We start from the raw sequence: 27080 nt of genomic DNA, 5'->3' as shown, positions 1-27080 counted from the left end.
ATTGGCTGCGGCGCGTCCCCGCCGGTTCCGGGTGCGTCAGCGCGCCGACATGGCGGCCGGCGGCGCCGACAAGTTCTCGGTGCTGCTGCCCACCTACAACGAGCGGGAGAACCTGCCCCTCGTCGTCTGGCTCCTGGCGCGCACCTTCTGCGAGAGGTACCGGGGCCCGGGCTGGGGGCGGTGCGGGGTGAGGGCCCTGGGGTCCCTGAGCCGGCCTGGCTGAGCTCCGGCCGCGGGCCGCCGCTCTGCGGAAGGGACGGAGCCGGCGGCCCCTTTGCGAGGGGAGCTGGAGCTGTACGAGAGTGCCCCCTCGGGCGGAGCCGACAGCTGGCGAGGACGGGGCTCGGAGGGGCTGACGCCCTCGGTGTGAGGCCTCGATAGAGAAGTTCGGAGCGGCTGCCTGTAGGGCTGGGGATACGCGTCCGTAGCATGTACAAAATGACGTCACGACTTAGGAAGGCAATAACGTTATCCGTGCTTTTCAGTAGCGATGGGGGGTGCGCAGCCAGTTGTATCTAACCCGTAGTGAAGAGCGCGGCTCTTCCCCGAGGTTAATTAGTGAAACGGAATTACTCTAATCAGAGGTCTCGGGTGTGCTCTGATCCATCCTGCAGCAACTGCTAGAGAAAGCGTTGCCAGACGAAAGCGCAAAGGCAATTTTGGCTTTTCATCTTTCACAGTCGTGAGGCTAGAGCTGAACGCCGCGGTCATGCTGGGGTGACGGTGAGGTTTATGTTGCTGCAATGTGCTGTGAAGCAATTGCAGCTCGAGACCCGAAACAGTGACACCTTTATCACTACAAGCATAGTCTTACAGCTATAAGAATAACTATAGCATATATTTGTAACCGTCAGAAAATCACTTTGTATTCTATTCTTCGGTTTCATGTCTTTCAAAACGACATAGGTAGTGAAATCGGGTTTTCCATTTGTTCATTGAAAAACAATTCTCATTTCAGTGGAAACAATTTTGAAATTATCATCATAGATGATGGAAGCCCAGATGGGACACAGGAAATTGCTGAACAATTGGAAAAGATATATGGATCAGATAAAATAGTGAGTTGTATATTCTATATTTTTTTCATTTTTATTCTATTGGAAATATATACTTGAAGTCCTTAGAGAACTGGAACGGAGTCCCTGGATTCTGCACTTTGTTTACATCTTTAAACACGTTATTTAAGTTTTTGCACACCACTTTAGGCAAATGTATGATAGTCCTGCAGCTGCTTAGCAGTGTTATGAACTAATATGCAGAATCATGAATTAATGTTTGCAAAATGTTTTCAGTACTTTGTGCATTGCTCTGTGTGTGCTATTGGGTAATGAATAGCGGTTGTTAGTGTACTTTGTGCATGCCTGAGGGAAAGATGAGGTTTGGATAAGCTTTAATTTCATTTTAAGTGACTGCAGGAATAGGGAAATTGGAAAGATGAAAGCTAGTCTGATCTTGTGACTTATTTTTAATCTGTCTAGTTGCGTTCCTCAATAACAGGACTGGTTTTTTCTATTTAATATATTACCGTATAACCATCAATTATATATAACAAGATAGTGTCATTTATTTAGTTTATGAGCCATTAAAGGTTGTCTTTTTTTTTGGCAATGAAAGCTTTATCATAGAACAGTGTAAAAACCCAACGTTCCATTTGACAGTTTTGTGCTGTAAGCACAAGTGTCAGACACTTTCCTAATCTATTACTATGTAAATGTAAGGTTTTAAAAAGTATTTGTGAATTAAGTACCATTTATAGAGATTACTTTAAGAACAATGTATATAGGAAGTTTTAGAGGTGTTTTTTTTCCCACCTTTCCTCACTGCTTAAGAGTTTAATTTTGAATTTCAATCTCTGGACAACCCGTGCAGCAGTGTTGAGGCAAGCACACTTGAGTGGAATTACGTGGAGGCGCTGCCATCAGCTCACACTGATATTACTGCAGAAGTGTAAATCGGCTGTCATTTTTCATTAGGTGAATTTTCATTGTTTCCTGATAATTTTTTTTTTTTCTTACCTGAAATTCTTTTCTTTGTTTCCTGAGCAAAATCATTGTTCTGATTTGTGCTCAGGAGTCATCATACAAATAACTCCATGGGGCTTCTCACTTACTACACTATGCTTACGGAACATGGTATGTAGTTAACTTAATGAGAGGCCAACGTGTTCAAGGAAGTAGATGAGGAATCTAGGTGATTTTTTTTGTTAATGTTCAAATTCAACTATTTATTAAAGAAAAAAAAAAAACAGAAACCAAAATAACAAATCAGCAGAAGCACTGATGATTACTAACTCTTCCATGTCCATGTTCTTCTCTGAATTACATTACTTACAACTTCTCAGATAATGCATGAAAATTAGCCAAGATTTAAAAGTGAGATTTTAAATTTGTTTCTGAAGTATATTTAGATGACTGCTTAAGTACCTACCCTCTCCTCCCCAAATGCTGACCTATATCAAAGGAACTTTAGGAAGAGTTGAAAGTTAAATTACTGTCACGATGATCTAAAATTTAGATTCCTCTTTTGTTAGTGGTGGTGCCCCCTTCTCCCCCTGCACGTCATAGGGCCCTGCAGGAGCCGAGGATACTTGGCACAGGTTTAAAGCTTGGTCACTCATATTCTGAAAGATTAATAATACTGTTATATGGTCGTTACTCATGGGTTATATCTGTATGCGCATGAATATCTTGAAATTTATATTCAGCACTAAAAGTATATGCTAAATCGCTTTGGGAAACTTGCTAAAATATTTGCTGTTAGTGTTTGTCATTCCTTAAAAGTAATGGTGCTGGGGAGACTTGTTCAGATACATAACTGTATTTCAGATAGTGGAATTTGAGGAAATCCTTTAGTTACTAAGATGGTGCTTTAAATTTTGGATTTTTTACTGCAGAACTACTAAGTAAAGCCCAAAAGGGGTTTGTTTTTAAATATGACCTGATCAAATACCTGTTTAATATAATCGGTTTTCTCTTGTATTTTGAGATATAAATTTATTTTTACATGTTATCTAGATTTCTAAAAATGAAAAGTAAGTTTTAAAATATTTTTATACTTTGGAAATAGCGAATTTTAAGGTGTCACTAAAATTAATTAAAAACTGTACTTCAAGTAATATATGTATATTTTAATATATCCTGCAGCTTCTAAGACCCAGAGCCAGAAAGTTGGGCCTCGGTAAGTCTTTATTAACTCTGGTTAGTACTAACAAAAAAAAAAAAAAAAATCTGCTGTATTCTTTGATTGATTCTAGTGTATAAAGTTCCAGGAAAAAAATCACAGTAAAGCCCAAGAGCAGAAATATATGTTTTCATCAAGTTTTTTGTAAGTGAGCAAGCTTAAAAACCACACACACAAAAATCACAGAGTATTACTTATAACAAGTTCCCCACAACCTCAAACCTGAAAACTGTGGTTACTGCAATTCTGTATAAATGTGTTTTCCTGTCAGCATCATGCTGCTTCTCTCCCTCCCATACTGCATTCACTGATTACAGAATGAGGGGTCTAAATCGAGAAAAAATGTAACATTTTACAAGAGTAACTGCTATATTTGTGTGGAACCTACTGATCCAGAGGGGACAGTGGTACTTTCTGTGCAATCTACCCATGTGGGGGATGCTTCAAAAATTGGACCATAGTTTGTGCCATCTCCAGAGAAGGCTGGGATGTTTTTCTGACACATATTTGGACAGAGCTCTTCACAGTTAAACCCCTTTCAGTGTGAATTTTGACTATAATTAAATAAAAAAAATACGTATCTGACAGATGTCCAGCACTCAAACTACTAAGTATTGTCTCACCTGTTAACTAACGTGAATTGAAGGCTTTGAAGTACATTGCAAAAGTTACTCATATTGCAGAAATCTCATTAATTTCAGAGCCAATCTTGTACCACTGAGATTGATCATTAAAATTTGCATGGAATGATGCAGAACTGCAATTTTATAGCTCTGATGCCATATTTCACAGAATATGCAAATCAAGTTTGTCATTATTTGCTTTAGAAAAAAGCAGATACCCTAGGAAGTCATAAATGACATTAAAACTTGTAGTATGGAAACTATCCTCAAATAAAGTGGAGATATTTCCATCTGTTAAGATTCATGTTGTATCCTTATCCCTCCTCTCTTATAATAAGAATGGAGAAAATGATAAAATGCAATAACTTGTTTGATTTATTGTTAATCAGTATCTGCCTTTCTTGCTAAATGTCTTGGCAACCCCACTTCCATGTGCTGGTAAAACATTTGACGTCTCTTGTGTACGGAGTACTGCAGCTAAATAATTTCTCCAGTCCACTGAACAAAAATAAAATTCTAATTTTGATATTGAATTGTCTATTTAAATCACCTTCCTATACTTTTTTCTACATCTTGTTTATCTAAGAAACTCCAAAAAGCCTACATATCTTTGGTTTTATATTTTCTGCCTTTACATCCTTTGTCCTAATTTGACCAGTATTATGGATTAAAACTGACTGAATTTAAATTTTTCATGTACCGTATCTACTAATCATGCACAGTACACAAATCTGTGACACTCCTACTGTGTAACTTTGCAACAACATGGAAAAGAAAGGAAAGACAGGTTGTTCATTAACCAGGACTTTAGTTTTCTGTGAGAGTGCCTGCTAAGGCAGTCGAGAGTGTTTTGTTTTCAGTTTTATCTGTTCCTTATGAAGTTAACAGAAAGATTCAAGAGTAATTTGGATCAGTGAAGAGTATATGCCAGTTTTTAATCTCTGTTGTGCTCCTGTACTGTCCTTGGAAGCGGTGCTGTCTTTGAACGATAGACTCGGATCAGAAATTTGCATTGTTGAGGAAAACTGTAATAGCAGCTCGTATCAAGATAGCTACACCAGTTCATACAGGATGAATAAAACACAACAAAATCTAAAGTAAGAAAAAAAGACTCTCTTCAGATTAGGTATCAGAATATAATTCATGGTGTCAAGGAGAACAAACCAAAATCTGTATACTACTAATAGTAAAGCCTGAATCTAGAAAGCAGGGTTTTTTAACTATCGGTGATTATAGTGCCTGTGTCCTATTTCCAGTTTTCTATGGCTCCTAAGTGCCTATGGTGCTTCTGAAAATGTTATTTCAAATAGTGTCCCACTTATCAAGTCATGTTTCTCTGTGCATTTCTAGTGCAGTAGGGTTTGCCAACGTTTACATTTATAAAATTTAGTGCTGAAATTGTAGGGAAAAGGAAAAATAATTTTAATGTTTGACCACTGATACATTTTATAATAAATTTTTGGACTTTTTACTTGATCCTTTTCTAGTATAACAGCGATTTTAGAAAAGAAGTGAAGACTGTGGCTAGAAGATTGCATATGTTAAAATAGCGAGGGAAATTATTTCTGTACTGTTTTCATCAGGCACTGCTTATATTCATGGAATGAAGCATGCCACTGGGAATTTTATTGTTATTATGGATGCTGACCTCTCTCACCATGTAAGTCTGTATTTTATGTACTGTGTTTTTACTCTGTTATAATTAAATTTTCATTGTGGTTTTTTTTTATTTTTACCCCACCCTTTTTCTTTTCTGATCTGTTTTCCTTCCATTTCAGCCAAAATTTATTCCAGAGTTTATCAGGTAGGTGCTGATTGTAGTATGAGAGAATGACTTCTGTTTATTGTTTCGTAGTAATATTTGAAAGTTTTATATTCTTGTATAGCTGTCTAGCTGTAGTAAGAAAATTGGCAAGGCAAGAATTCAAATAGAAGTGATTGGACCTCATTAGATTTGTCCCAAAATATTCCAGAAAAATAATTAGTTCCTAACTAGAGCAAAAATCCCCAAGTTTAAAGTAACAGAGAGCATGTGTGGCTAAGTACTTCTCTTCCTTGTAATGTGTGTTCAGCTTTGGAAAACATATATGTAAATGTCATCTTCTAATCATTTTATCATGTGTGCATATAGGGATATCGATTAGAGGACCACGTTCTCAATTATTGGTGAAATACTTTTGTCTACCTTTTGTCTACCTCTTGCCTTCCTCTCCCTGTAACACTTCAGTTTGTGAGAAGTGGTCAACAGGCATTACTTGGAGGCTAAGGGCAGCAGTCTGTAATTTTCAACTTTCTTGGTAGGTAGTTCTGGAGGCCTAAAATTTTAGATAAGGTTCTGCAGCTGTCAGGCATGGTATGGACTAAGGATAGTTCCAGACTTTTCTTTTCTCCTTGCTATGGGTTTGTGTAATTTGAATATTTAAATCTGTATTTAAAATCATTCTGTCTCTTATACTAGAGAGAGGCTTTAAAAATGCCTAAGTTGGTCTTTATAAATTATTTATGAAGTCGTCTATGAAATTCTATGATGTAGATGGTAAAAGATAATCATAAGATTCCCTGAAATAGCTCTTTATAAGAAAACAATTAACAGGTTTTTAAATGCATAATACTTATAACCACCGTAACTATTGCTTTCCTCTCTTCTCTACTTAGTTTGTTCAAAGGTTTGTAAAATACAGATTTTGTACTAAAAGAGTGATTGTTCTTATTTTGAAATTTGTCCTACCTTCATACAAATATTCCTCCTGTTTTTCTGATAAAACCAATTGCTTATAGAAAGCAGAAAGAAGGCAATTTTGATATTGTATCTGGAACAAGATATAAAGGAAATGGAGGAGTATATGGCTGGGATTTGAAAAGAAAATTAATCAGGTTAGTATTTTTCTAGATATTTACACATAAATTTGTTATTTAGAAATAATAATTCCAAGTACTCAACTCAATCTGTGTGAGCTGTACTGAGTCTTTAGTAAATAGTACTGGGTACTGCAAAATTACATTAAATAATAGAAGCATCCATGATTTGCAAATTCTTTGGTTAAAACCCACCAAGAAAGAATGTAGTGATATGACTAGGCTTGAGAAATGGGTTGGAACAGTGGACAAATCTGCATGGCATCAGGTTGGGACAGTCTTTCAGCTTCATCATCCAAAGAATGAGCTGAGAGTATGACACTTTTGTCAGGTTTAGAAGACACGTTTAGTTAGCCTTAATAGCTGTAGTGGTCCTTTCCCTAAACAGTAAATCGCTTGCTAAACTCCTCTGTTGACATTCTGATTTGTCATAAGTTAAGAATTATCTGGCACGATCAATGTCAATAAATCATTACTTAGACCTTACTGGAAAACAGTTACAGTGAACACTAGGGTGAGTTTCACCCAAAAGTAAAGAGGAAAACTCTGTCACGGTCGTATAAGCATATGGAGGCTGGCATCTCAGGTTTGCAGGGTCTTACAGATTTTGAGGAGGTAGTCAACAAGTTTCTGCATAGTCTTTCTCTCTTACACCTGATTTAAGAGAGTAGACATAAGTTAATGCTGATTTATATGTTACTGTAAAGAATTAGGAGCAGAAATTGTGTTACCACTCTGATCTGGAGATGGTATCACAGGGACTGTATTTGCATTTCTCCTGTTTTTTAATGGCTGGACTAAGTGCTCATCTTTTTGTGAATCTAAATAAAATATAAGCCCAAAAAAAGGAAGAGAGCTAAATGAACATTACAGAGGAATCCCTTTACATTATACTGGACAAGGTGAAAGACTTGCATATCGTATCAGTGTGTAATACAGCCCTCAGCAAGATAGTTATGACTGGCTTTTCTGTCTCACAACTGAATTTTTCATCAGTGGAGCTTATCCTTATCATACTACGAAAGCAGTGCAAACCAAAACTGAACCTTGATTTTCTAAATCCAAGTCTCACATTTGTCCAGGAAGCATTTTTATTCTCTGCTTACAGTGAATGTTAGTCAGAAGAAAAATGTCGTTTTGACTGTTGTCAAATTTACTACTTTTGTATTGCATTAGTGTGTAGTTGTACTGACAGTTCTACCATAAAGAACCAGATTGTAAACCTAATTTCTAAAAATCATTGTTTTCTCCTTCATAGAGAAGTTCAATAATCTATTAATCATATACATTTGAAAAACAAAACGTTGGGTTTTGATTTTGAGATTCTATGATTCTGTGATTTATTAAGTCAAATCTAGCAGTGAAAACATATTAGAAATATAATTGTTTCATATTAAATAATAAAAGGTTTCTTTTTTTTTGCTAGTAGAATGACATTTACTTATTTTCTAGAGTTCTGCTTGGTCTTTCAGAGTTGTGTACTGAGCAATTTTGACATTTATGTTTTCTTTCACAGTCGTGGTGCCAATTTTATAACTCAGGTTTTGCTGAGACCAGGTGCATCAGACTTAACAGGGAGTTTCAGGTATGGGTCTGGTTTGCAATTCATAAAGTTTATTTGAAATAAGAAACTGTTGAATAAGGAACAGGAGTAAGAACAGACTTTCTTTACTGAGGACTATGAAATCCGTTTGGAAAGTGTGTAAGAAATAGTAGACTAGATTGCAAGAACCATTGCTCCTATGACTTCGTTAAAAGGTTTTTTTAAAATAGCAATGATACGAGTGAGTTATTACAGTTAAGATTCCTACACACTATCTTGATTTCCGAAGCTCAGAAATTGTGCTTCAGGTTTCTTTTTTTTTTTTTGTAATCGTTTACAGGTTATACAGAAAAGAAGTCTTACAGAAACTAATGGAGAAATGTGTTTCTAAAGGATATGTCTTCCAGATGGAGATGATTGTTCGGGCTAGACAGTTAGGATATACTATTGGAGAGGTATAGTAAAAGTTTTGATAAGTTTATTGTGCTTTCATTTAAACGTAGATACAGATTACTGGGAGCATAGGAAATTTTGTGCGCTTCCAGGAAGAAGCAAGAAATTACATATGTAGGACTCTATTTTTCCAGCTTTTCCAGTGAATACCAGATCTGAAATTCCAGTTACTTATTGCCCTGGCTGATACGCTTCTGAGATCCTTCCCTCTTCCTGTTGCCATTTCTTTAGCTTACAATTTTACAAGGTTCTTCAAAGGGAGGAAAGAAGTCAAAATATACCATGAAGCTGGTCTGAGCCTTTCCTTTCCTCCTTCATATTGTACAGACATCTCCAGTTAGGTCTTCTCAAATAATTTTGTTTTCTCCAGCAACCTGATTCTATTTCAGATTTATTCTGTTCTCTGTCATTTATTGCCTTGTTATTTTCCAACTTTCCAGCTATCACAACTTTCCACTTCTAAACTCTTTGAATGTGCTGTCTACAATCATTGAAAAAGAACTCCAAACAATTGTTAGATCCTATATTTCCAGCAGTCTGATTGCTGCCTTTTATATTTCATTGAATTGCTCTTGCTGGTGTCTTTAAAGATGATTCACTGGAATTCTCTCTGCAGCCAAATCTCAGAACCAGTTCATCATCATCATTTTCATGACTGTGAATTGCCAGAGAATTCTGTTGCTGGTACTTCTCTCTCTGAACCTTACATATTGCATTTCTCTATCAAGATCAGGTAGAGTATTTCCACACAATAAAGCAAGCTCTTTTCTTCCACCTTTCTTGCTTATGGAGCAACATCACTATCCTGTTTGTAGCTGGGGTTTGACCCTAATTTCTTTGGTCTTCACATCCAGCTGCATTCACTTACTGCTTTCTAATATTGCTGAATCAAATCCTCACGTGTCTATACATCCAGATACTGAAACCTAGGGTGAGATGAGGTTTTATTTACTATAAATTTTTAAAACAGTAAAGTACACTTCTCTAGCTTTAAAAAAGTGCAATCTTGGGTTGCTTATACCTCTTCAGGCTGCTGCTGCAAAAACATTTTTTCTGTCTATTATTAGATTCCACCACTTATTTATTTATGTGCCTCTACTGGTTGTATAGCATCAAATATAAGGTATTTGTCTTCCAGTTCAAAGCCTGACAGACAGTCTTTGCTAGGCCTAATGTCTCCCAGTCAGTGTTTAGACGTGGGCTCTGTTTTGTCGAGGGTCAGTTATGCCATCCTCCACAATTCATCTGTTACATTCTCAAGTAAGCATCATCTTCCCTCCTCCTTTGGTTTCTCACACGTGGGAGGAGTTCTCTCTAACATCTGAAAAATTCCTTCATTTTTCTGCTTCAGCCTTGTCTTTAAGATTTCCATTGTGATATCTGTAACAAACTTGACAGTGTTCATATTGCTGACATAGACCTATAAATAAGACTATTGTATTTTTACTGTTCTGTGTACCATCTCTATATTGTAACTTCCTGGGGCAGGACAATTTTCTATTTCTATTCTAAATTTCTATTTCTATCAATGTTTCAAGTACATTGATACAGTATTTCCTGATCAATACTTATCATCTTCATATATTTTGTAATTCTCCAAATAGTAACACTGAAATTCCAGAAGAGGTGACACCTGCATGTCTAATTCCTGGTTTGCGGGTGCTGCAACTCTACGGGCAGAATAGGAGTTTCTATGCAGTTGTAAAATGTAGATACAGTTGTGAGGGTAAAATATTTCATAAGCAGAGTTGAAAATGAAGATTGCGACCTGCCAGTCTAAAAGGAACAAATGGACGATGAGATGAACTGACACAAGCTATACCTGATTAATCTTGTATGCACCTCTGTTTCATTTTGCTGTACTTCTTTACCATATATGAAATGTACCACAGTGCATGGAATACACCCTTTTGAAAATGCTTCCTTTAAGACTAATGATAGAACTTCTTATGCAAGAAAGGCAAAGTCCGGCAACGACACAGGTGGTTAATTCTTATACTGAAGGGAAAGACTGGATACCTTTTATGAGATGAGATATTAACCATTCTTTCGTCACTAGTCAGGAAATGTCACTTCTGACATCCTGCACTGATTATATATTCAGTGATTTCTGTCCATGCCCCATAGATCAGCTGTCTGCAGTTGCGAGGATGCTTACTGGGATCATGAAAGGGACCCTACTAAGAAAGCCAGAGTCATTGTTGAGTCTGTCTGCATGCCTTTTTAGGTATCTTCCTTACCATCTTCTTGCCCTGGGTTCTTTTCTACTGTGGACTGATCTGCTAGAATTGTGAGAAATCCTCAGTCCTGGCATAGATGCAAGGGTGTGGTGATTTTTGTGTTCCACTTGCCAGATGATTTCTGGTTGAAACTGCCAGCGGAACGCTAAGCCAATTTTTAAATGACTTTTGCAAATGCAATTCTTTATTTTAGCCCCTGAAGTATTTCAATTTTGCAGACAAACATATATGGAAATTCTTGAATATTCTAATACAGTGTTGGCAGAATGTCCTGTCATATGTCATTTGTACGTGGTCAAATTACTGAAAAGCAGTATGTTCCTACCATTTCATAAGTAGTGAGTTGATCTGGACAGTATGATCAGTTAAGTAAGGAAACCAAAATTAGTGTTTTAAATGCCCTTTAATCCTGTAAATAATCTATAAAATGGTCAAAGACAAAGACAGGTATTGCTTGTAAAATGTGCACTAATTGCCATATTCAGATGTCATCTTCTAGCCAGTGGCGAGGTTGAGCAGAATGCGGTTTCATGGCAGCCCGAGATTTTTGCCTTCCTGAGGCACTGACTCAAAGGTATTGAATTTAGCTAACAAGGAAAGTGGTGAAGGTTCATTTTAAGCCCCTAGGCTTTACTTAAGCTATTAAGTTTGTTCTGACTGGTGTATCATCCAGCCAATGAGTAATGTCTTTGGATCATCTTTAAAGATGATAAACCAAATAATTTCATTCTCCCCAGCTATGGGGCATCATTGAAGTCACTGGTAAGAAGAACTGACACAAAGGAAGCTAATCTGGTGCTTGCCTTCTTCCCATGTCTAAACATGCTGTAGTTCAAAGGCCATTCTTTTGTTTACAGAATATCTGATTATTTAGGTTTTGAACCTTAAAAATAGTTTTGCTTGTTTCAACAGGTTCCCATTTCATTTGTGGATCGTGTCTATGGAGAATCTAAACTGGGAGGCAATGAAATAGTCTCCTTCTTAAAGGGACTGTTGACCTTGTTTGCTACAACATGATAGTTTATTCCTAAATCAACTTTTTTAGAAACTTTCTGACATCTGTGTGGTTTTTAATATATACTAGCAGAAGCTTGATAATTTGTGTGGTGACCAGAAGACCTGCTATAAACTAACAATTAAATGAACCACCAATAGTAAACTAAATATATTGTAATCCAAAATGCTCCTTTCAAAATAAATGAACTGTATGTTAAACTAAAAGCTAATAAAGACTAATGCTTTATTCTATTTTTGTAAAAATACTGAAGTCTTAATAAATAACACAAAGCTAAATGATCTTTTGCATTTAGAAATGAATCATTATTCAGCAGACACTAAATATGATTTTGAAATAAAGACAATCAAGGACATAAAAAAATGTACAGAATTTATCTTATCTTTGTTCTGTGGTTTGCAGATAGTATTTTAAATATATGGCAGTTGGTTCCCTTTCTTTCTTCAGCACATAAATACATGTATCTTAAAGCAGATATATATAACAGTCTCTACAGAACTGATACTAGCTTGTGTAGTTTAAAAGGAAATACAGATGAGTACAGTGATTTATTATTTGTAAAATTGTTCCTAGACTGGAAGGAAGGAATATTCTTTGGATAAGAAAAAGAATCGTATGTGTGGAATAATTTTGTATTCTGTGTGTTTGTCCAGAAGCAGATGATTCCCTTTTCCTATTTTCTTTAGAAACTAAACATTTTTAGAATCTATAAAACAGGAGTATGACATCTCACTGAACTTTAGGGTGACAGAAGACCCAATTCACCTCACTGAAGACATTTGAGAAATTTTTCTTATGTCAAATAACAGTTTGCAATATAAAATCTGTATTTGTTCCAGATCTTGATGAACGAAATACAAACAGAGTAATACTATTTTTTGTTTCACTGTTTGATATAGCCAGAACTCAGAAATTATGAAGCCCTTGCAATCAAATATGCACTTTGGGGAGGGGGGAAGAAGTAAGTGGGAGGATGAAGTTATTCTGATAATGGCTTTATATATATGAAAAATACGTCGTCATTCTTGCGGGGGGGGGGGGGGCAGTTCCATGGATACCTGTATCAGAAAATTAATGGTAGGAAAGGAGGAGCAACAAATGTCTAAAAAATTACTCCTATTTGGCTTCTGTTTGTCTGCATTCCTTTAGTACACTAGATACAGTTGTTAATATTAGGAAAAAAATTTAGAAAGTCTGTAGGTAAATGATAAATTCCTATTTCAGATAGTTATAACAGTCAGTGACAAAAATTAATTAAATAGAACTTTAAAACAAAAGCTTATTTTCTAGTGGGCTGCTTTAGAGATATTTCTTTGTTTTTTAGTGAAGTTGTGCGGATTCTGATATTTTTCTCCTTTTCTGAGTATTCAGAGAAAACATTTCATATTTAATTTTCTTTAAAATAATAAAAAAAGTAGTTGTAGGTTTTGAATCTACCTGTAACTGGGTTACAGTGACTTAACTGTATATTTTGTGACATTTGGCTGTACTTTTCCAGCAAATTCTATATAATTTCATTTGGTGCAGGCTAATCAGATCTAATAATACATACAGAAACAAATCTCTGGGTCTAAAGGGCCACTGAAATCTCCAGTGAAAAGGTATCATCTATTTATGTTTCATTTGGAGGTTTCATGGCTAAAATCAACATTTTAAGTTGAAAACAGGTACAAAGTTTTTAATGACCAAATATTGAGTTTTTAGATGTTTATTCAAATTTACGTACCACTGAAAACCATACAAGATCATATTTTTCTCAGACTTTTATGTAGCGATATATAACTAAAGTCCATTATATTAGTTATTCATGATCTAATTACTGTGAATTAGGGTTCAGCTTTTAGAATGTGCATACCTACTTTTTAATTATGAAAATTACCTGGTAAATTTCCTTCATTTATCTATTTATGAGATCGCCTTTGGAGGAAGATGTTTCTACATATAAACTAGGATCATACTACATGGCATATTTTGTGTGCTCCAGCATGTGAAAATTTGAAACGTGACTGGACAGTTTTAGATAAATAGGTAATATTTCTTACTATGCTTAAAGGTAATGGTATTTAAGTTATTAGGAAAGAAGTGCTAGAAAGAAACAAAAACAAGTGCTTCATGGCATCAGGACACAAGTAGACACTCTACAATACTTCTTGAAACAAGAAAAGGTCACAAGAGTGAAACTGATTTCAATAGCCTGCACCAGGTTACTTGTAGAAAGCACTACCGAAAGGAACTGATACATGGATCCAGTGGAAAGAAGCAGAATTAAGAACATACAGGCTTTCCCTGAGTTAGTAGGATATATACATACACCCACACACATATTTCACAATATATACCATGAAAACCATCTGGGTTTTTTTTCCTAGCAAAAAGAGTGTATATTTCTTCAAAAAAAAAAAGGGGGGGGGCTGGCCTGCAGATAACTACATGAATGCTGAACGCACTTTCAAAAGTTGTCTTACAGTAAATTTTAAAAGCCTGAACTTCAGAAGAGGTAGCTGTTGTTTGTGCATTTGACCCTCCATGCACTTGTAGAGAGGAGAATCATAAAATAGTATGCTGTTAATGTTGAGTTAGAAAAAAAAAACAGAATCTTTACCCAGAACTGGCCTAAATCACCTCTCCATCCTTTCCCACATCTCAGCCTGCAGTACTTCCTTTCCAATGAGTTTCTCCACTGAGGTGACTAAAAACATGTGGTTCTAAAGTATTCCCTGTCTTTGAGCACTTAGATCTGGCACTGTAGAACCTCACCAGTACTTGAACAGTGTTCTGTATATAGGAAAACATTGCAAAAACAAGCTGTAAAACTGCATTCTATTGCTGACCTCGTCTCTTGCATGCACTGCTGTGAGGATTCATGAAGAGTAAGTATTGTAATACTGTAACCAGTGTTCGAAGCTCTAACAGAGGACCTTCTTTAATAAAGCTAGTATCTTTTTAGCAAATAATGGGATGAAATAGCCATCACTTCGTGCTACTTAAGCTGTTTTTTAGTCTTTTAACATAGAATCAGAATGGTTTGGGGTGGAAGGGACCTTAAAGATCGTCTAGTTCCAACCCCTCCTGCCATGGTCAGAGATACCTTCCACTAGACCAGGTTGCTCAACAGAAACACTTCGAGTTACTCGAATTTGTTCTCAGCTTCTTTTAAGCAAGCCTCTTTGTATTTGAAGACCACCTATGTAAGTTCTTAACATAAACCCAAAAATTTTAAAAGAATATGTATTGTAGGGGAAGAACGGCTTATAACGTAAGAAGGAAGTTATGCAGGATTGGCTATACTATCTCTTGCAGTGCTCAACAATGGATGCAGAACGTAAGCAACTAAGAAACACGGCTAGTATGATCTTTGCCCAAACACACCAACAGTCAGTAATATAGGTTCTTGTGGAGCCAGAGGTCAAGAAGGTCTGGACCTTTTAATGGTTCCTTGTGTTTTCTAAGAATCTGATTGCTTTTTGAATCCATTTAAAGTTTTGGCTTCTACAGCATCCTATAGCAATGAGTTCAACAATTTTAATACATGTATTTTGTCAAGTACTTTCTTTTGTTTATTTTAAGCTTACTGCCTAATAAATTCATCAGATGTTCTCAATCAGTGGATTGAGAGCAGCCCTGCAGAGAAGGACTTGGGGGTATTGGTGGATGAAAAGCTGGACATAAGCCGACAATGTGTGCCCGCAGCCCAGAAGGCCAACCGTATCCTGGGCTGCATCAAAAGAAGCATGGCCAGCAGGTCGAGGGAGGTGATTCTGCCCCTCTACTCTGCTCTGGTGAGACCCCACCTGGAGTGCTATGTCCAGCTCTGGAGCCCTCAGTTCAGGAAAGGCATGGACCTGCTCAAGCAGAGGAGGGCCGTGAAGATGATCGGGGGCTGGAGCACCTCTCCTATGAAGACAGGCTGAGAGAGTTGGGGTTGTTTAGCCTAGAGAAGCGGAGGCTCTGGGGAGACCTTATAGCAGCCTTCCAGTAGTTAAAGGGGGCCTACAGGCAAGATGGGGAGGGACTCTTCATCAGGGAGTGTAGTGATAGGACAAGGGGTAACAGTTTTAAACTGAAAGAGGGTAGATTTAGATTAGATATTAGGAAGAAATTCTTCACTATGAGGGTGGTGGGACAGGTTGCCCAGAGCAGTTGTGGATGCCCCATCCCTGGAAGTGTTCAAGGCCAGGTTGGATGGGGCTTTGAGCAGCCTGGTCTAGTGGAAGGTGTCGCTGCCCATGGCAGGGGGATTGGAACTAGATGATTTTAAGGGCCCTTCCAACCCAAACCATTCTATGATTCTAGTATTGTATGTTCCCTATTTCTTGTTTCCCATTTGCCTTTTCCTATTATTTTATAGACCCTGCTTATCCCCTTATCATACTCAGTCTTGTCTTTTTAATTTCCTCAGACAAGAAGCCACACCACACATTGCTATTCTCAAAATGTTAGTAGCAGACTATAGTAGAACAACAGTTCTATAATCTTTAGAGATCAGGTGCCATACAATGTCTTAAATATTTATGTACTAGGGATTTATATAGTGGCATTTTAGTTTTCAGTTCCTTTCTTAATACCATTGCAATACTCTACGTTTCTTGTTTTGGCCACCACAAAACACTGACTTGACATTTACAGCGAATTTTTCATTTTATGTCCCTGGTTTTACAGTTCCACATAAATCAGTTTTTCTTAATTACATCCATATTCATTTCCTATGAAGGCACAAATACTCTGCTAATGTACTTTCTCTATTATACTTTCTTAGGAATCTGTGTCTGCAAGCACTCAATCATTTGGCAAGAACAGGAGTTTTAACTCATTCCTGGCTTAAATCAGTATATATCATGGATATATTTGGTTGGGCATGTTTAATGAAGAGGGGGAAGAAGGTAACTCACATTTTGCACCAGTAATATTCACTTTCCCCTGAATGGCAAACTGATTACCTTCACTGGCAGACAGGCAAGGTTCTGGGAAGATTTCTTGTTCTGTTATTGTGGGCTAGAAATTCAATGTGGTGTATGAAAACCCTGACACTGCAGGCTCAGTTGTTCAAATCCATTAGAACAGCCAAAGCATGTGCTAAACGTCAAGCATGCAGTCCCAACAGACTTGAAGTTAAAGAAGAATGGGTTGTGGAGTTTTGCATGCCATATCAGTAGGATTATCCTTGACCTAAGTTTGGTGCGTGCACTCTGGTTTGAGAGTACTTCTGAATGCACGTCCCCCGTCAGAGCTCTGCTGAGTGACTTAAGCAGCCCTGTATTAGCGTGAAGTTTTTCATTAGACTATCTGGAGCCCCGCTGTGAGATGAAACACGTAACTGGAGGCTACTAAAATTGGTATCATCTCTTGTCCAAGGACTTAGCCCCTGATCAACTACACTACATGGCAGCCAGACTGTGAGCAGCTGTGGTCTCCTCGTGCCCCTAACACCCTCAATAGGGATATGCCTCAGGGATATGCAATACCTTCATACCCTGAGGTATGGATTTTGTCACACTCAGTCATATGAAGATTCAGGTATGTAATTCACAAGGTCAAGCAGTTTAATCCCTCTGACCTAGATCATTATGATTCTGAAGCTGGGACAACCACTTCAGACAACCAAGGCCTGGTCAACATATCCAACTGAATGTGAAACCAGTATCAAAATGAAATCCCTAGCTTATCTGTTTTGGGTCTTGTGGGTGAGGATGTGTCTGATCTGAGGTTGGAGGGAGTTGGCTACAGTTTTGGTTTGTTTGGGGTTTTTTTAAATCTGAGGCTTTAATCTGAGCCTGCAATAAAGACATACCTAGTTGCCAATATAAGCATTATAATAAAACATATTTTCCAGTGGACTGTGTAGAAAGCCAACTGCAAGGTTGCACAACCTTCTGCATATCAACAGTAAAAAATAATTATGACTAATCATTAATATTTATTTAAGGGTTTATCAAGATTCCAAGTATAAGCATGGATTAAAATCTTGGCACAGATGAATTAAATGACAGATTGCCTACTGAGTTCAATACATTGATAACTTCAGCAACAGCTTTTCAACGCATAGCATTCCAGACTTCTAGGCAAATTTTAACATTAGGCTCAGTATGAACAGGGTATACGCAGACAAGAGGATTGCTATCAAACTTCATCATTGTTTCACGACCTATTACCTCCAAGGTGCCATGCTGTAGAAGACATGAATAAAGAAGGTAATCACAGAACTTCTGTAAAGCACAGAAGCTTTTTGAGCATCATTTCCTCTTCTGTTCCTGCCACATTTTACCTTCTTTCTTCAGGCATGGTGGCCATTTATAACTTCTTACAGATTGTGACTGTTACTGTTCAGGGGAAAATATATTGGGACTGGAGAGAAGGAAACTGAACTGCAACTTTTAATCTAAAATTAGATCTGAAAATTCAGCCCTTGAGAGAGGGAATTTCAACAAAGCAGCAGTGGGCAAAGATAATAAAATGGAAGGTTATCCCTGCAAGGTTAGTTGCACTGACTGTTCAACAGAACTTGGTACAATGGTGCATCATAATAAAAAAAAAACCAACCACCCTGTGTTTGGCTCACAAACTTCTTTCCTGTTTTGACTTTTTGCAAATATGGCACACCCCTAGGAGGTGAACCCAAACAAAACCACAACTGAGAACTTGATGTTTCCTGGGAAGCTGAGGATGGTTATCTAGCTTGTAAAATGCTGTGCTCTCAGGAAGGGGAAAATCTGAGCACCGATAAATGATACTTCTACTTCTGTTCCAGAACAGGAAAGATCTTGACTGAGCTCCTACAGTCACTGCTTGAGAATGCTTTGGGGTCTTCTGTCCCACTACTTCTGTGCAACTACTGGGGAGATACCCAGGAAGAAAATAACCAGATTTACTTACTACATGGTGAATTTTGTGTCATGACTGCCATGTGTTTGGAGAGCACTCCTTTCTAGTCCAGTTTTCCATTCTGCTTGCTCTTGCAAAGAAGGCATATGGCAGTACTTTTGATGGGTGGGTCCTGTCAAAATAATTATATTGCTTATTGTACAATGCAGGGGAAGTGAAAAAGACAAGCTGCTTGAAAGTGATAAATTATTGAAATACTGAAGTTAGGTGATTTTTCCATTTTAATCAAAGTCTTTCATTAAGGAAATCCTATCTGAACACAGTGTTTCTGAAAGCGTTGACAACATGTAAGACGTCAATCCTATATCCACAGAAAGAATGGCAGTACAGCATCACCTTCAAAGGACATGATACTTGACTGACCAGCTTCCAAGTGAAATTTAAGTGTTGCTTATGGCAGATAAATTTCTTATTGGTCTAAGAGATCAACCTTTCCTTTCAAGTTATCCCAACCAACTAAGCAAACCTATCTTAAGTAGCTCTAATCACAGACCTGCTCAATATGAGTATCTTCTTAAAAAAAAAACAAGAAGAAAAGAAGGAGAGTACTCTGTGTCGAGGGATAGTTCTTCCCTACTTTCATCTTGATACAGACTAAATTTGGTTCCTTCCTGGTGGCTTTTCCCAAAGTCATTTTCATGGAAGAAGGTTAGAGAATGCTCACAGATCATGAAGTGTCTAAACAGCATAGGAGCTAGATGACTTAATGAGTCTTAAAGATCATTGTGAGACCAGTGATCTTAATGCTGCTGAGGATTAACTTGTATTTATTATATAATTAATTATGTTAGGTGCTTAAAGCCATTGATAGTTGTCTTAATTATTTTGCATTTGAATAAAAAGCAAACATAGTACTGCTGCTAAACTAGTACAATTATGAATCTGGGCACAATTTTGACCTGAATCAGTAGCACAACACATGTTCAATTATACCTATTCAACTTGGGAATGGTAATTGTCTCCCCTCTGGTGTTAAGTGTTTATCTCTTACAATGCTATGATTTTACTGATTTTTCTAGTGGCCATAGTCTATTGTCAGAAACAATACCCACTTCTGTAATATAAAAAGTATAATAAGACTATTATCAACTTTTGTTTCATTTTGTTCACCTCACTCTGTACACACAGGAGAAAAATGGGCTCAGGACTCCTTTTCTCCTTCTTGCCCACTGCTTGAATTTTACCTTTAAAATCAATCTTTTCATACAAACTTTGTATTATTCTCATCTTCCTTTTCTAACTCGCTGTTGACAATACTTGCTGTTTGTCATACTGTGCAAATCACCATGAAAACTCTCACTGAACTAAATGAGAACAAGATTTTGTCCATCATTTGAGGACTGCTTTCTACATATACCGTCTCATCCTTCCCCCCAATTTTTTCAGCACTTTCTTTCAATCATTGCAGACCTTACCCCAAAGCAGGCAGTGCTCAAACTGCTGCTACATTATCTTTCCTTCTTGTTGTTCTCTCCCTTGCCTTAAAAAACTTTGCGTGCATCACCCATCTTTTGCACTGAGTGGGTGTTTCTGCCTTCTGCAGATGATGCTCTTCTTTCCATCCATATCTAATTTAATTCCCTCTCACACCAAATTCCCGTTTCCGAACTCTTTACAAATTGTTTTCCATACTCTTTTTGGCCCTAATTCTGGACTGGGTACCACCATCATGGCTGGAAATGCTGTTTCCAGCTGGAAACTCCTCGATGTTGTTGATATTGAGGAGGTGGTTAGAGGACTCTCTATCTTCAGCTGACCTGGCTGCCAACCTAGCCTGGAGGCTTCTTCTGGTAAGTATCAAGAAATTACAGCAAGATACAAAATTACTCTGATACTTACGCTCACACCCGGAATTCAGGACATGGAAAGATGTCCAAAAGCCTATTCAGTTCTCCTGCCTGGATTCCAACTAGTTCTGTTGGAAATTATGTTGGATATTCTGTATCCTTTGCACACGTCTTCATGTTGTGTTCATTCCCTTAAGTATCTATCAAATATAATTTCTATTTCCAATTGCATTATCATGTTCCATTAAACTCAGCTCCTCTAACCTTCAGACACTTCTCACTCTCTTTTCTCAAATTCAGCTCTTAGATTACAAGGTCTATGGGTCAGCCATTTGTTTTTCCGATGCTGTTGTATTTTTATACATTTTTTTTCTGTTGCTGTTGTATTTTCTTAGAAATTTATTTTCTATGTGTAATAACCTCATGCTAGTGCCCTGAAGTATGGTGGTGACAGATACAGTCAGTTAAATGGGACAATCCTCTCCAACCTTGCCATTTTCCAGGCATAACCAAATGACCCAAGAACGTCTAAATCAGTGCTTGCTACCTTCCATTTCTCTTTTCTGGTACTACAATTCAGTTTCTCAGTTAAGTATTCTTCTACACGACCAAAAGCATCATATGGACGTACAACTCTCAGTAGGCGAGGCAACTGCAGTAGCTATCATTCTTCACTCCAAACCTTTTAGAATTGCTTATCGTCATGGCTTGTTTTCTTCTTTCAGAAAGAAGGAAAGTTTGTGTAACAATACTGTATTAAATGTGCTGCAAACATTTCTCCCTTTCTTTTAAAATTTAAATTAAGAAGAAAACAGAAGTCTGACCAGTAAGAGACACGTTGGGTAAGTAAAAGTGTGTTATAATGCACCACTAATAAGTGATTGCTAAAAAGTGGTCAGTGGTAAAGCATAAATTAAAAAGTCTTGAAATAAGAAGGTCCTAAAGTTTGTTTGGGGTTGTGTATTTTAGTCGATAGCAACCACACTGGCTTAAGCGGCCATGAAGTTAGTTGATAGCTTCTGGATATGGTACTGACTTAACGTTTCAGAAATGTTTTCCAACATACTTTCTTAATTGCGCCATCAAAGAAAAAAATATCTACTCTTGGAAGGCAAACTGAAGTTGTTATAGAAAATCCAAACCAGCTTTCTTTGCTTTCCTTAGTTGAGACATATTTCACATATGCGTATGTGGAACTTTCAAGTACCTCAGTTCTAGAAACCCTTTTAATGCTGAAGCACAAGCTCTGCTTTTGCAGGTGAGTTTTGTCTATTTCCATTCTGCTGTAAAAGACAGACCTTTTCTGTGATTTACTGATTCTTACGACCACTAATGTGAAGATACCATGAAAGTACCTGATGAAATAAAGGTGTGATTTGCAGACAGTGACAAATAGCGTACTTCTAAATTCTGCCAAACTAGAAAGTCTTAAAGCAAGCTAACAAACACAAGAAAATGTCACTAAATTCTTCACAAAAGCTATTTATGTGAATTGTGATACAACACAGTGGTGTACACATTTTCAGGATATCAGTCACTTGAAAATGTGGGAGATACTTGAGTTTTATGAAGTCTAAGTAATAATTCCTATGCTTTTATACTTCAGTCAATGATTCGAAAACACGGACTTTTTTTTCTAGTATTGTAAGGTTTAACTATAACACATGTCACTCTGAACCAGAAAGGTTTTGAATGCTGAGGATGGAAGGAATTACGCTTTACTTCATCCTTCAAGTGTTTGCGTATTTTTTAAGTAACAAAGGCCATCGTTCCCTTTCACTTGTAGAATTTTTTTTTACTGTGCTATGGAATTGGGCCTCGTTTGTTGAAGAGATCTTGAGCATGTTTGTCTCGATCCAGAAGGAAGAATCGCATGCGGAGTCTTGTCATGACCCAGACGTTACTGCTCTGAAATGACACTTGTGAAGTCGATCATCTGTCTACTGCATGTATGCGTGTGAACACGTATGCACGAAGCTCACCAGAAACATGACACGCACCCACCTCTGGATGATTTCTTGCCTTCCGTAAATTACACCGTAACACCATACACTTAGATTTCGGAGAGCAGCAGTGTGTAAATCAGACACGTCCTCTGTCACCTCACCAAATTTCCTGATGAATCTCCTAAGAGTTTAAGGAAGATTTTGCAGTGCCTGACCCTAACGAGGCGCCCAAAGTAGCCTCCCTCCCTCCGGCTGAGCCCGGCCTGCAGCTTACCCCGGGTCCGGGACCCCCCCGCCCGGCGGTCCTGCAGAGGGGTGCGGTGGCTCTGGAAGGGCACACCCGGGCGCGGGCCGCTCCCCGGCGCCCGCCCGACGCCTGAGGCGGGCCGCCGGGAGGCCGACGCGAAGGGGAAGGCGGCCCCGGCCCCTCAGGCCGCCCCGCCGGCTGCGCTGTCCATGGTGTGCGCCGAGGCGCGGGCGCCGGGGGCTCCGCCGCGGGGCGCGGGGCCGGCCCGGGCCGGGCGGGGCGGGGCGCGGGGGCCGCCGTGCGCGGGGTGGCCCCGCCCCGCCCCGGGGGCGGGCTGCGGCCCGGCGGCGGCGCGCGGAGGGGAGCGGGCGCGCCCTGAGGCGCCGCCGGGGCCGCCGCTCGCCGCGGCACGAGACCGTGTGCTCACGGCCGCGCGGTCACGTGCGCGCACCGCGGTCACGTGGGCGTGTTTCTCGCCAGGCTCGTGCCCCCGCCCCGGCGGCGGAGGCCCCTCAGGACAGGATGTAGTCCCGGCTGGGGGCGGCGGAGGGATAACCGGGCGGCGTCAGCTCCCGCTCCGGACCCAGCCGCAGGGCGCGGCGCCTCCTAGCGGGGCCGGGGTAGATCCCGCCGCCAGTCTCCGCCGCAGCCGCCAGCGGCAGCTCCATCCGTCTCTCTCGCGAGAGCCCCTCCGCTCTCGGCGGGGTTATGTAACCCGCCCGCCCGCCGCTGCCGGGGCGCGGCCCGCGGGGCGGGATGGGGGCCAGGCCAGCGGGAATCCACCGGGGCTCGGGCCCCCTCCCCCCCGGGGCGCGGCCCCCTCCCCTCCCGCCGGACAATGAGTCCCGTATGCTAATGAGAGTCTCGCGTCACTTCCGCTCTTTCTCGGCCGCCATCTTGGCCAGGGCAGGTTCTGGGCAGGAGGGACCCGGCTGTATTGTCTGCAGGGCGCCCAGGGAGCCCCCCCCCCCGCCCCGGAGCCCCACACCCCCCGCCCCGGGGACCGAGCCCAGTGAAGCCGCCGCCGCCGCCCCCGCCCCCCGGGACCCGCTCACCATAGGCCACCCCCCGCACACTCGCCCCCCCGCCATCCAGCCCCCTTTGTCTCCCCCGCGCCGCCGCCGGCTCCGCTCCGCCCGCCCGCCCAGGGACCCGGGCGGCGCCAGGGAGGCAGCTCCGCGCACCCCCACCCCCAGCCAGAGGTGCCGGGGGAGCGCCCGCCCTCGCTGCTGAGGAGAGCCCCAGTCAGGTAGGTGTGTGCGTGAGTCCGCGGTCCGACCCGGGCGGGGGCAGCCCCCGCCCGCCCCCTCTCCCTCCCTCCCTCCCTCCGCCCGGCGGTGCCGCGGCCCCCGGCAGCCCCGTCCCCCACCCCGGCGGCGGGGCGGGAGTCCCGCGCCGTGCCCGCCGCCCTGCCCGCTGCAGCCGGGGGGCTGCGGAGTTGGCAGGCGGGCCCCCTCCCCCGGCCACACACATGTTGAAGAGACTTCGCCGCCTTACGGAGGCCGGTTCTGCTCCGGCCGGCTGCGGGAACCGCTACGCTGTCGGCTTCCCTCCCTGCTGCCCGGGGCCCGCGCGGCAGATGCAGTCGCAGCCTCCTCCCTTCCCCCTCCCGGTAGGGGGGACCGCACATGGATGTGTCCCGAGAGCGGCTGTGACGGCCAGGGCTGCGCTGGCGGTAAGACGAAGTGAACGGGATGACGAGTCGGTGAACGGGTCCAGCATCCCGGCGCTGCCTGCGGCGTGCCGGCAGCCGGGCGCAGGTCCCCGCTGGCGGAGTTGACGCTGGAGCGAGGTCGGAGAGCAGCGCTGGCTGCCGTGCGATGAATGGGGAGCAGCCTCCCTCCGGCAGCCGAGGTGCCTCTGCCTGCGGGGAAAGGCGCGATCCGCGGCTGGTGTCCTGAGCCGAGCACCAGCTGCAGGATGGAGCAACGTTGACTCACCCATCCCTCCTTTCCCTACCCTGGGCTATAGTTGCCGACACCCGTTTCTCAGACAAAGGCGGGGGAAATCAAACCCGAAAGCCTCGCTCTGCTACCGGGAGCTGCACCCCCCTTGTCACGCACCCCCGTCGCTTGGCGGCTGCAGCCCGGGGGCGGAGGAGGCGGGGGAGGGGGAGCGAGATTCCCAAAACAAGTACCACGGCGTACGCGGTGCTGGTGGTGCCTCCTCGCCCCCCCCCTCCTCCCCTTAAATCGGTATTGTCGCTCCCGGTTTATGGCCGTGGAAGAAAAATACCAGCCCCCACCCAAAATGCACCGCAGCCCAGCCGGCGGCGCGGCGGAGTGCGGGAGGGAGGCAGTAGGGGGCGCCCTCCCCTCGCCGGGCAGGGCTGCGGGGGGGGCGGGCGGGGGAGGGCCGGCGGCGCGGCCGCAAAGCGGCGTCTGCAGCCCCGCCGCGGGGGCTGCCCCGGGCCCGCCGCCGCGCCCCGGCCCCCTCAGCCGGACGGGACGGGCCCCGGCGTGCTCCTGGCGCCGTGCCTGCCGCCCCGGAGCCGACCTCGCCCGCCTGGGGGGGGCCGCGGGCCGCTGCCATAGCGGTCGGAGGGCAGAGCTGGGCTTGGCGAGGGAGAGGTGGGCGGTGGGAGCCCGCGCCGGGCGAGGGTGGGAGGATTTGGAGCACATGGAGGATTTCGGGCGGGTCCGCAGGGCTCGTACGCGAGGCTCTGTGGAGGATGTTAGCAGTTCTATCAAAACTTCGTTGTGGCTTGTGGTGCCATTTGCTTTACAAACTTGCATGGCTTTTTTCACACATTCTGAGCGCATGGCGGCAGTGGTAGAAACTTATAGTGTGAGGCGTTGCTAAAGCATCGAGTGCTTTGTCTGGGGCCATAGTGAGAGGCTGGATAACTGGGCACTTTGACGTTTTGATATTCTTTGTTTATTGGGTGTATTTAAGCCATTTGGTAGGTGCGAAAGAGGTTTTCATTCCTTTTAGAGAAATTCACTTTTTTTACTAGCTATGTTTCTATTTATTTTTATTACTATTTTCTATTTCTGTTTGGAGGTACAAGGTGTGAGATAATGGAGACACATGATTCCTACCTGTCAGGGTAGCGTGGACCAACCTTAGCTGGCTCCTGTGTAGCACAGCCTGTATGTGCTGCAGCCCACCAGTGTTGTTTCCTCTTGCAGGGTCTCAGCTACTTGGAAAAACTTTCACTTGGGTACTCTGGTAACTGTAATAATTACAAGTTGCCATCCTTCTAGGTGAGAAAGATGGATCATCCTGTTTAAAAAACATAAAAGCTTTTTTTTTTTGCTTTTAATAACAAACCAAACCAAAGCATGGTTCCTTTTTAGATATGCACTTGCAGATGTTGGGCAGTAATTTGATATCAGCAGATCAACATCTAACATGATATGTGTTGAAATCTTAAAACATTGAAAAGAGACAACAGAATAGAAACATACTGTTGTTAATAAAATTGCACTTGAGGCTGATGGGTTGTAATATGATTGTTACCTTTCTTGAAGATTATTACAGCAAATACTTAAATAAACTTCAGTCAGAATAGAGGTGTCCTTTTTGACACATAACGAGTAACTGCTTCTCCTCCAAAAGTAATACTGAGCTAAATGTTTTTGTACTATTTTTATTAATAGTAACCTGCCCTTTACTAAAATTAATATTATTTCTTAATTAACTTTTTAAAATTACTTTTTGGTATCTAATAGAAATGAGATGCTTCCAGTGTTTGGGGATAACTCTCTCAGATCATTGCAAACTGATATATTTTTAGTGTCCTGTTACCTAAAAAAAAAACCTTTTTTTTTTAACTTGAAGTGATGGTCCATCATACAGGTTTATAGAAAGCATCTCTTTAGGTTACTTCTATTTATGCTTGAAAGTATATTGTGTGGAACTATTAGAGCCTAAAAGTCATTAAGAGCTTATTAAGATCACTTGTGTTAGGTTTTAGGAGGGAGATGTTGTTTGGGTATGCAAGGGATGGGGAAGGTGAAAGGTGGCTGCATTTGCCTGTAGGTAAGACAGACAAGTGGTGAGCAGTGTCTGCTGCTCAGAGCGCTTAGGAATGAAAAACCTTCACAGGAGAGAAACTTCTTGACTCTTTTCGAAAGTTGTACCCTACAGCGTTAAGCATTAGCTGCACAAACAAAACATCTAGGAAGACTGTATGTGCTCTTCAGGATGAGATGAATAACTTAATTTTTTTTCTGTATATGTAGGATAGAAGTTGCCAGTTGTCAGAAGATGCCCATTAGCATTTTCAGAATTGGTATGTGTCACTTACAGTGGTATATTACAACAGCATTTTAATTAAGCTTTCATAGTATAAAGTAGCACTAGTTA

At 41.3% G+C, this 27080-nt stretch overlaps 2 protein-coding genes and 1 long non-coding RNA gene across 19 annotated transcripts in view; 2 read left to right on the top strand and 1 right to left on the bottom strand.

The window, feature by feature from the left end:
• Positions 1–12191, top strand: DPM1 (dolichyl-phosphate mannosyltransferase subunit 1, catalytic). Of its 2 annotated transcripts, XM_075166534.1 has the most exons (9): positions 1–156; positions 959–1058; positions 3144–3177; positions 5387–5463; positions 5582–5607; positions 6582–6677; positions 8176–8244; positions 8543–8657; positions 11808–12191. In XM_075166534.1, the coding sequence occupies exons 1-9, from the start codon at positions 50–52 to the stop codon at positions 11910–11912; spliced, it is 729 nt and encodes a 242-aa protein (XP_075022635.1). In that variant the 5' UTR covers positions 1–49; the 3' UTR covers positions 11913–12191. The 2 variants fall into 2 exon arrangements, with proteins under 2 accessions (XP_075022635.1, XP_075022636.1); XM_075166535.1 differs by lacking the exon at positions 6582–6677.
• LOC142089714 (uncharacterized) lies at positions 8653–24352 on the bottom strand. Of its 4 annotated transcripts, XR_012676280.1 has the most exons (5): positions 24139–24247; positions 22581–22703; positions 18781–18901; positions 16848–18074; positions 8653–10035 (listed from the first exon to the last, which is right to left on the bottom strand). It is a non-coding gene; the product is annotated as an uncharacterized LOC142089714 (long non-coding RNA). The 4 variants fall into 4 exon arrangements; XR_012676279.1 differs by lacking the exons at positions 16848–18074; positions 24139–24247 and adding an exon at positions 24267–24352 and having other exon boundaries at positions 8653–10431; XR_012676278.1 differs by lacking the exon at positions 16848–18074 and having other exon boundaries at positions 8653–10431; positions 24241–24318.
• ADNP (activity dependent neuroprotector homeobox) overlaps positions 23623–27080 on the top strand; it is a 32662-nt gene continuing 29204 nt past the window's right edge. For 6 of the 13 annotated variants that reach the window (XM_075166517.1, XM_075166516.1, XM_075166525.1 and 3 more), the window contains exons 1-2: positions 23623–24018; positions 26957–27006. The gene's annotated coding sequence lies outside the window, so the exon portion shown is untranslated. Of the gene's footprint in view, positions 24019–24380; positions 24445–25240; positions 25340–25900; positions 25976–26956; positions 27007–27080 lie in introns of those variants that run through there. The other 7 variants (XM_075166527.1, XM_075166521.1, XM_075166520.1 and 4 more) reach the window with 4 other exon arrangements.

The sequence above is a fragment of the Calonectris borealis genome, chromosome 17, assembly GCF_964195595.1.
Source record: "Calonectris borealis chromosome 17, bCalBor7.hap1.2, whole genome shotgun sequence".
NCBI lineage: Eukaryota > Metazoa > Chordata > Aves > Procellariiformes > Procellariidae > Calonectris > Calonectris borealis.
This window is presented reverse-complemented; position numbering and strand designations above follow the sequence as displayed.

What these genes read in the sequence shown, in the direction of transcription:
- DPM1 (XM_075166534.1), top strand. Translation starts at nt 50, where the DNA reads ATGGCGGCCGGCGGCGCCGACAAGTTCTCGGTGCTGCTGCCCACCTAC. An exon ending in AGCCAGAAAGTTGGGCCTCG is followed by an intron (nt 3,178 to 5,386) that starts GTAAGTCTTTAT and finishes TGTTTTCATCAG; the next exon opens with GCACTGCTTATATTCATGGA. An exon ending in TTGAAAAGAAAATTAATCAG is followed by an intron (nt 6,678 to 8,175) that starts GTTAGTATTTTT and finishes TTTCTTTCACAG; the next exon opens with TCGTGGTGCCAATTTTATAA.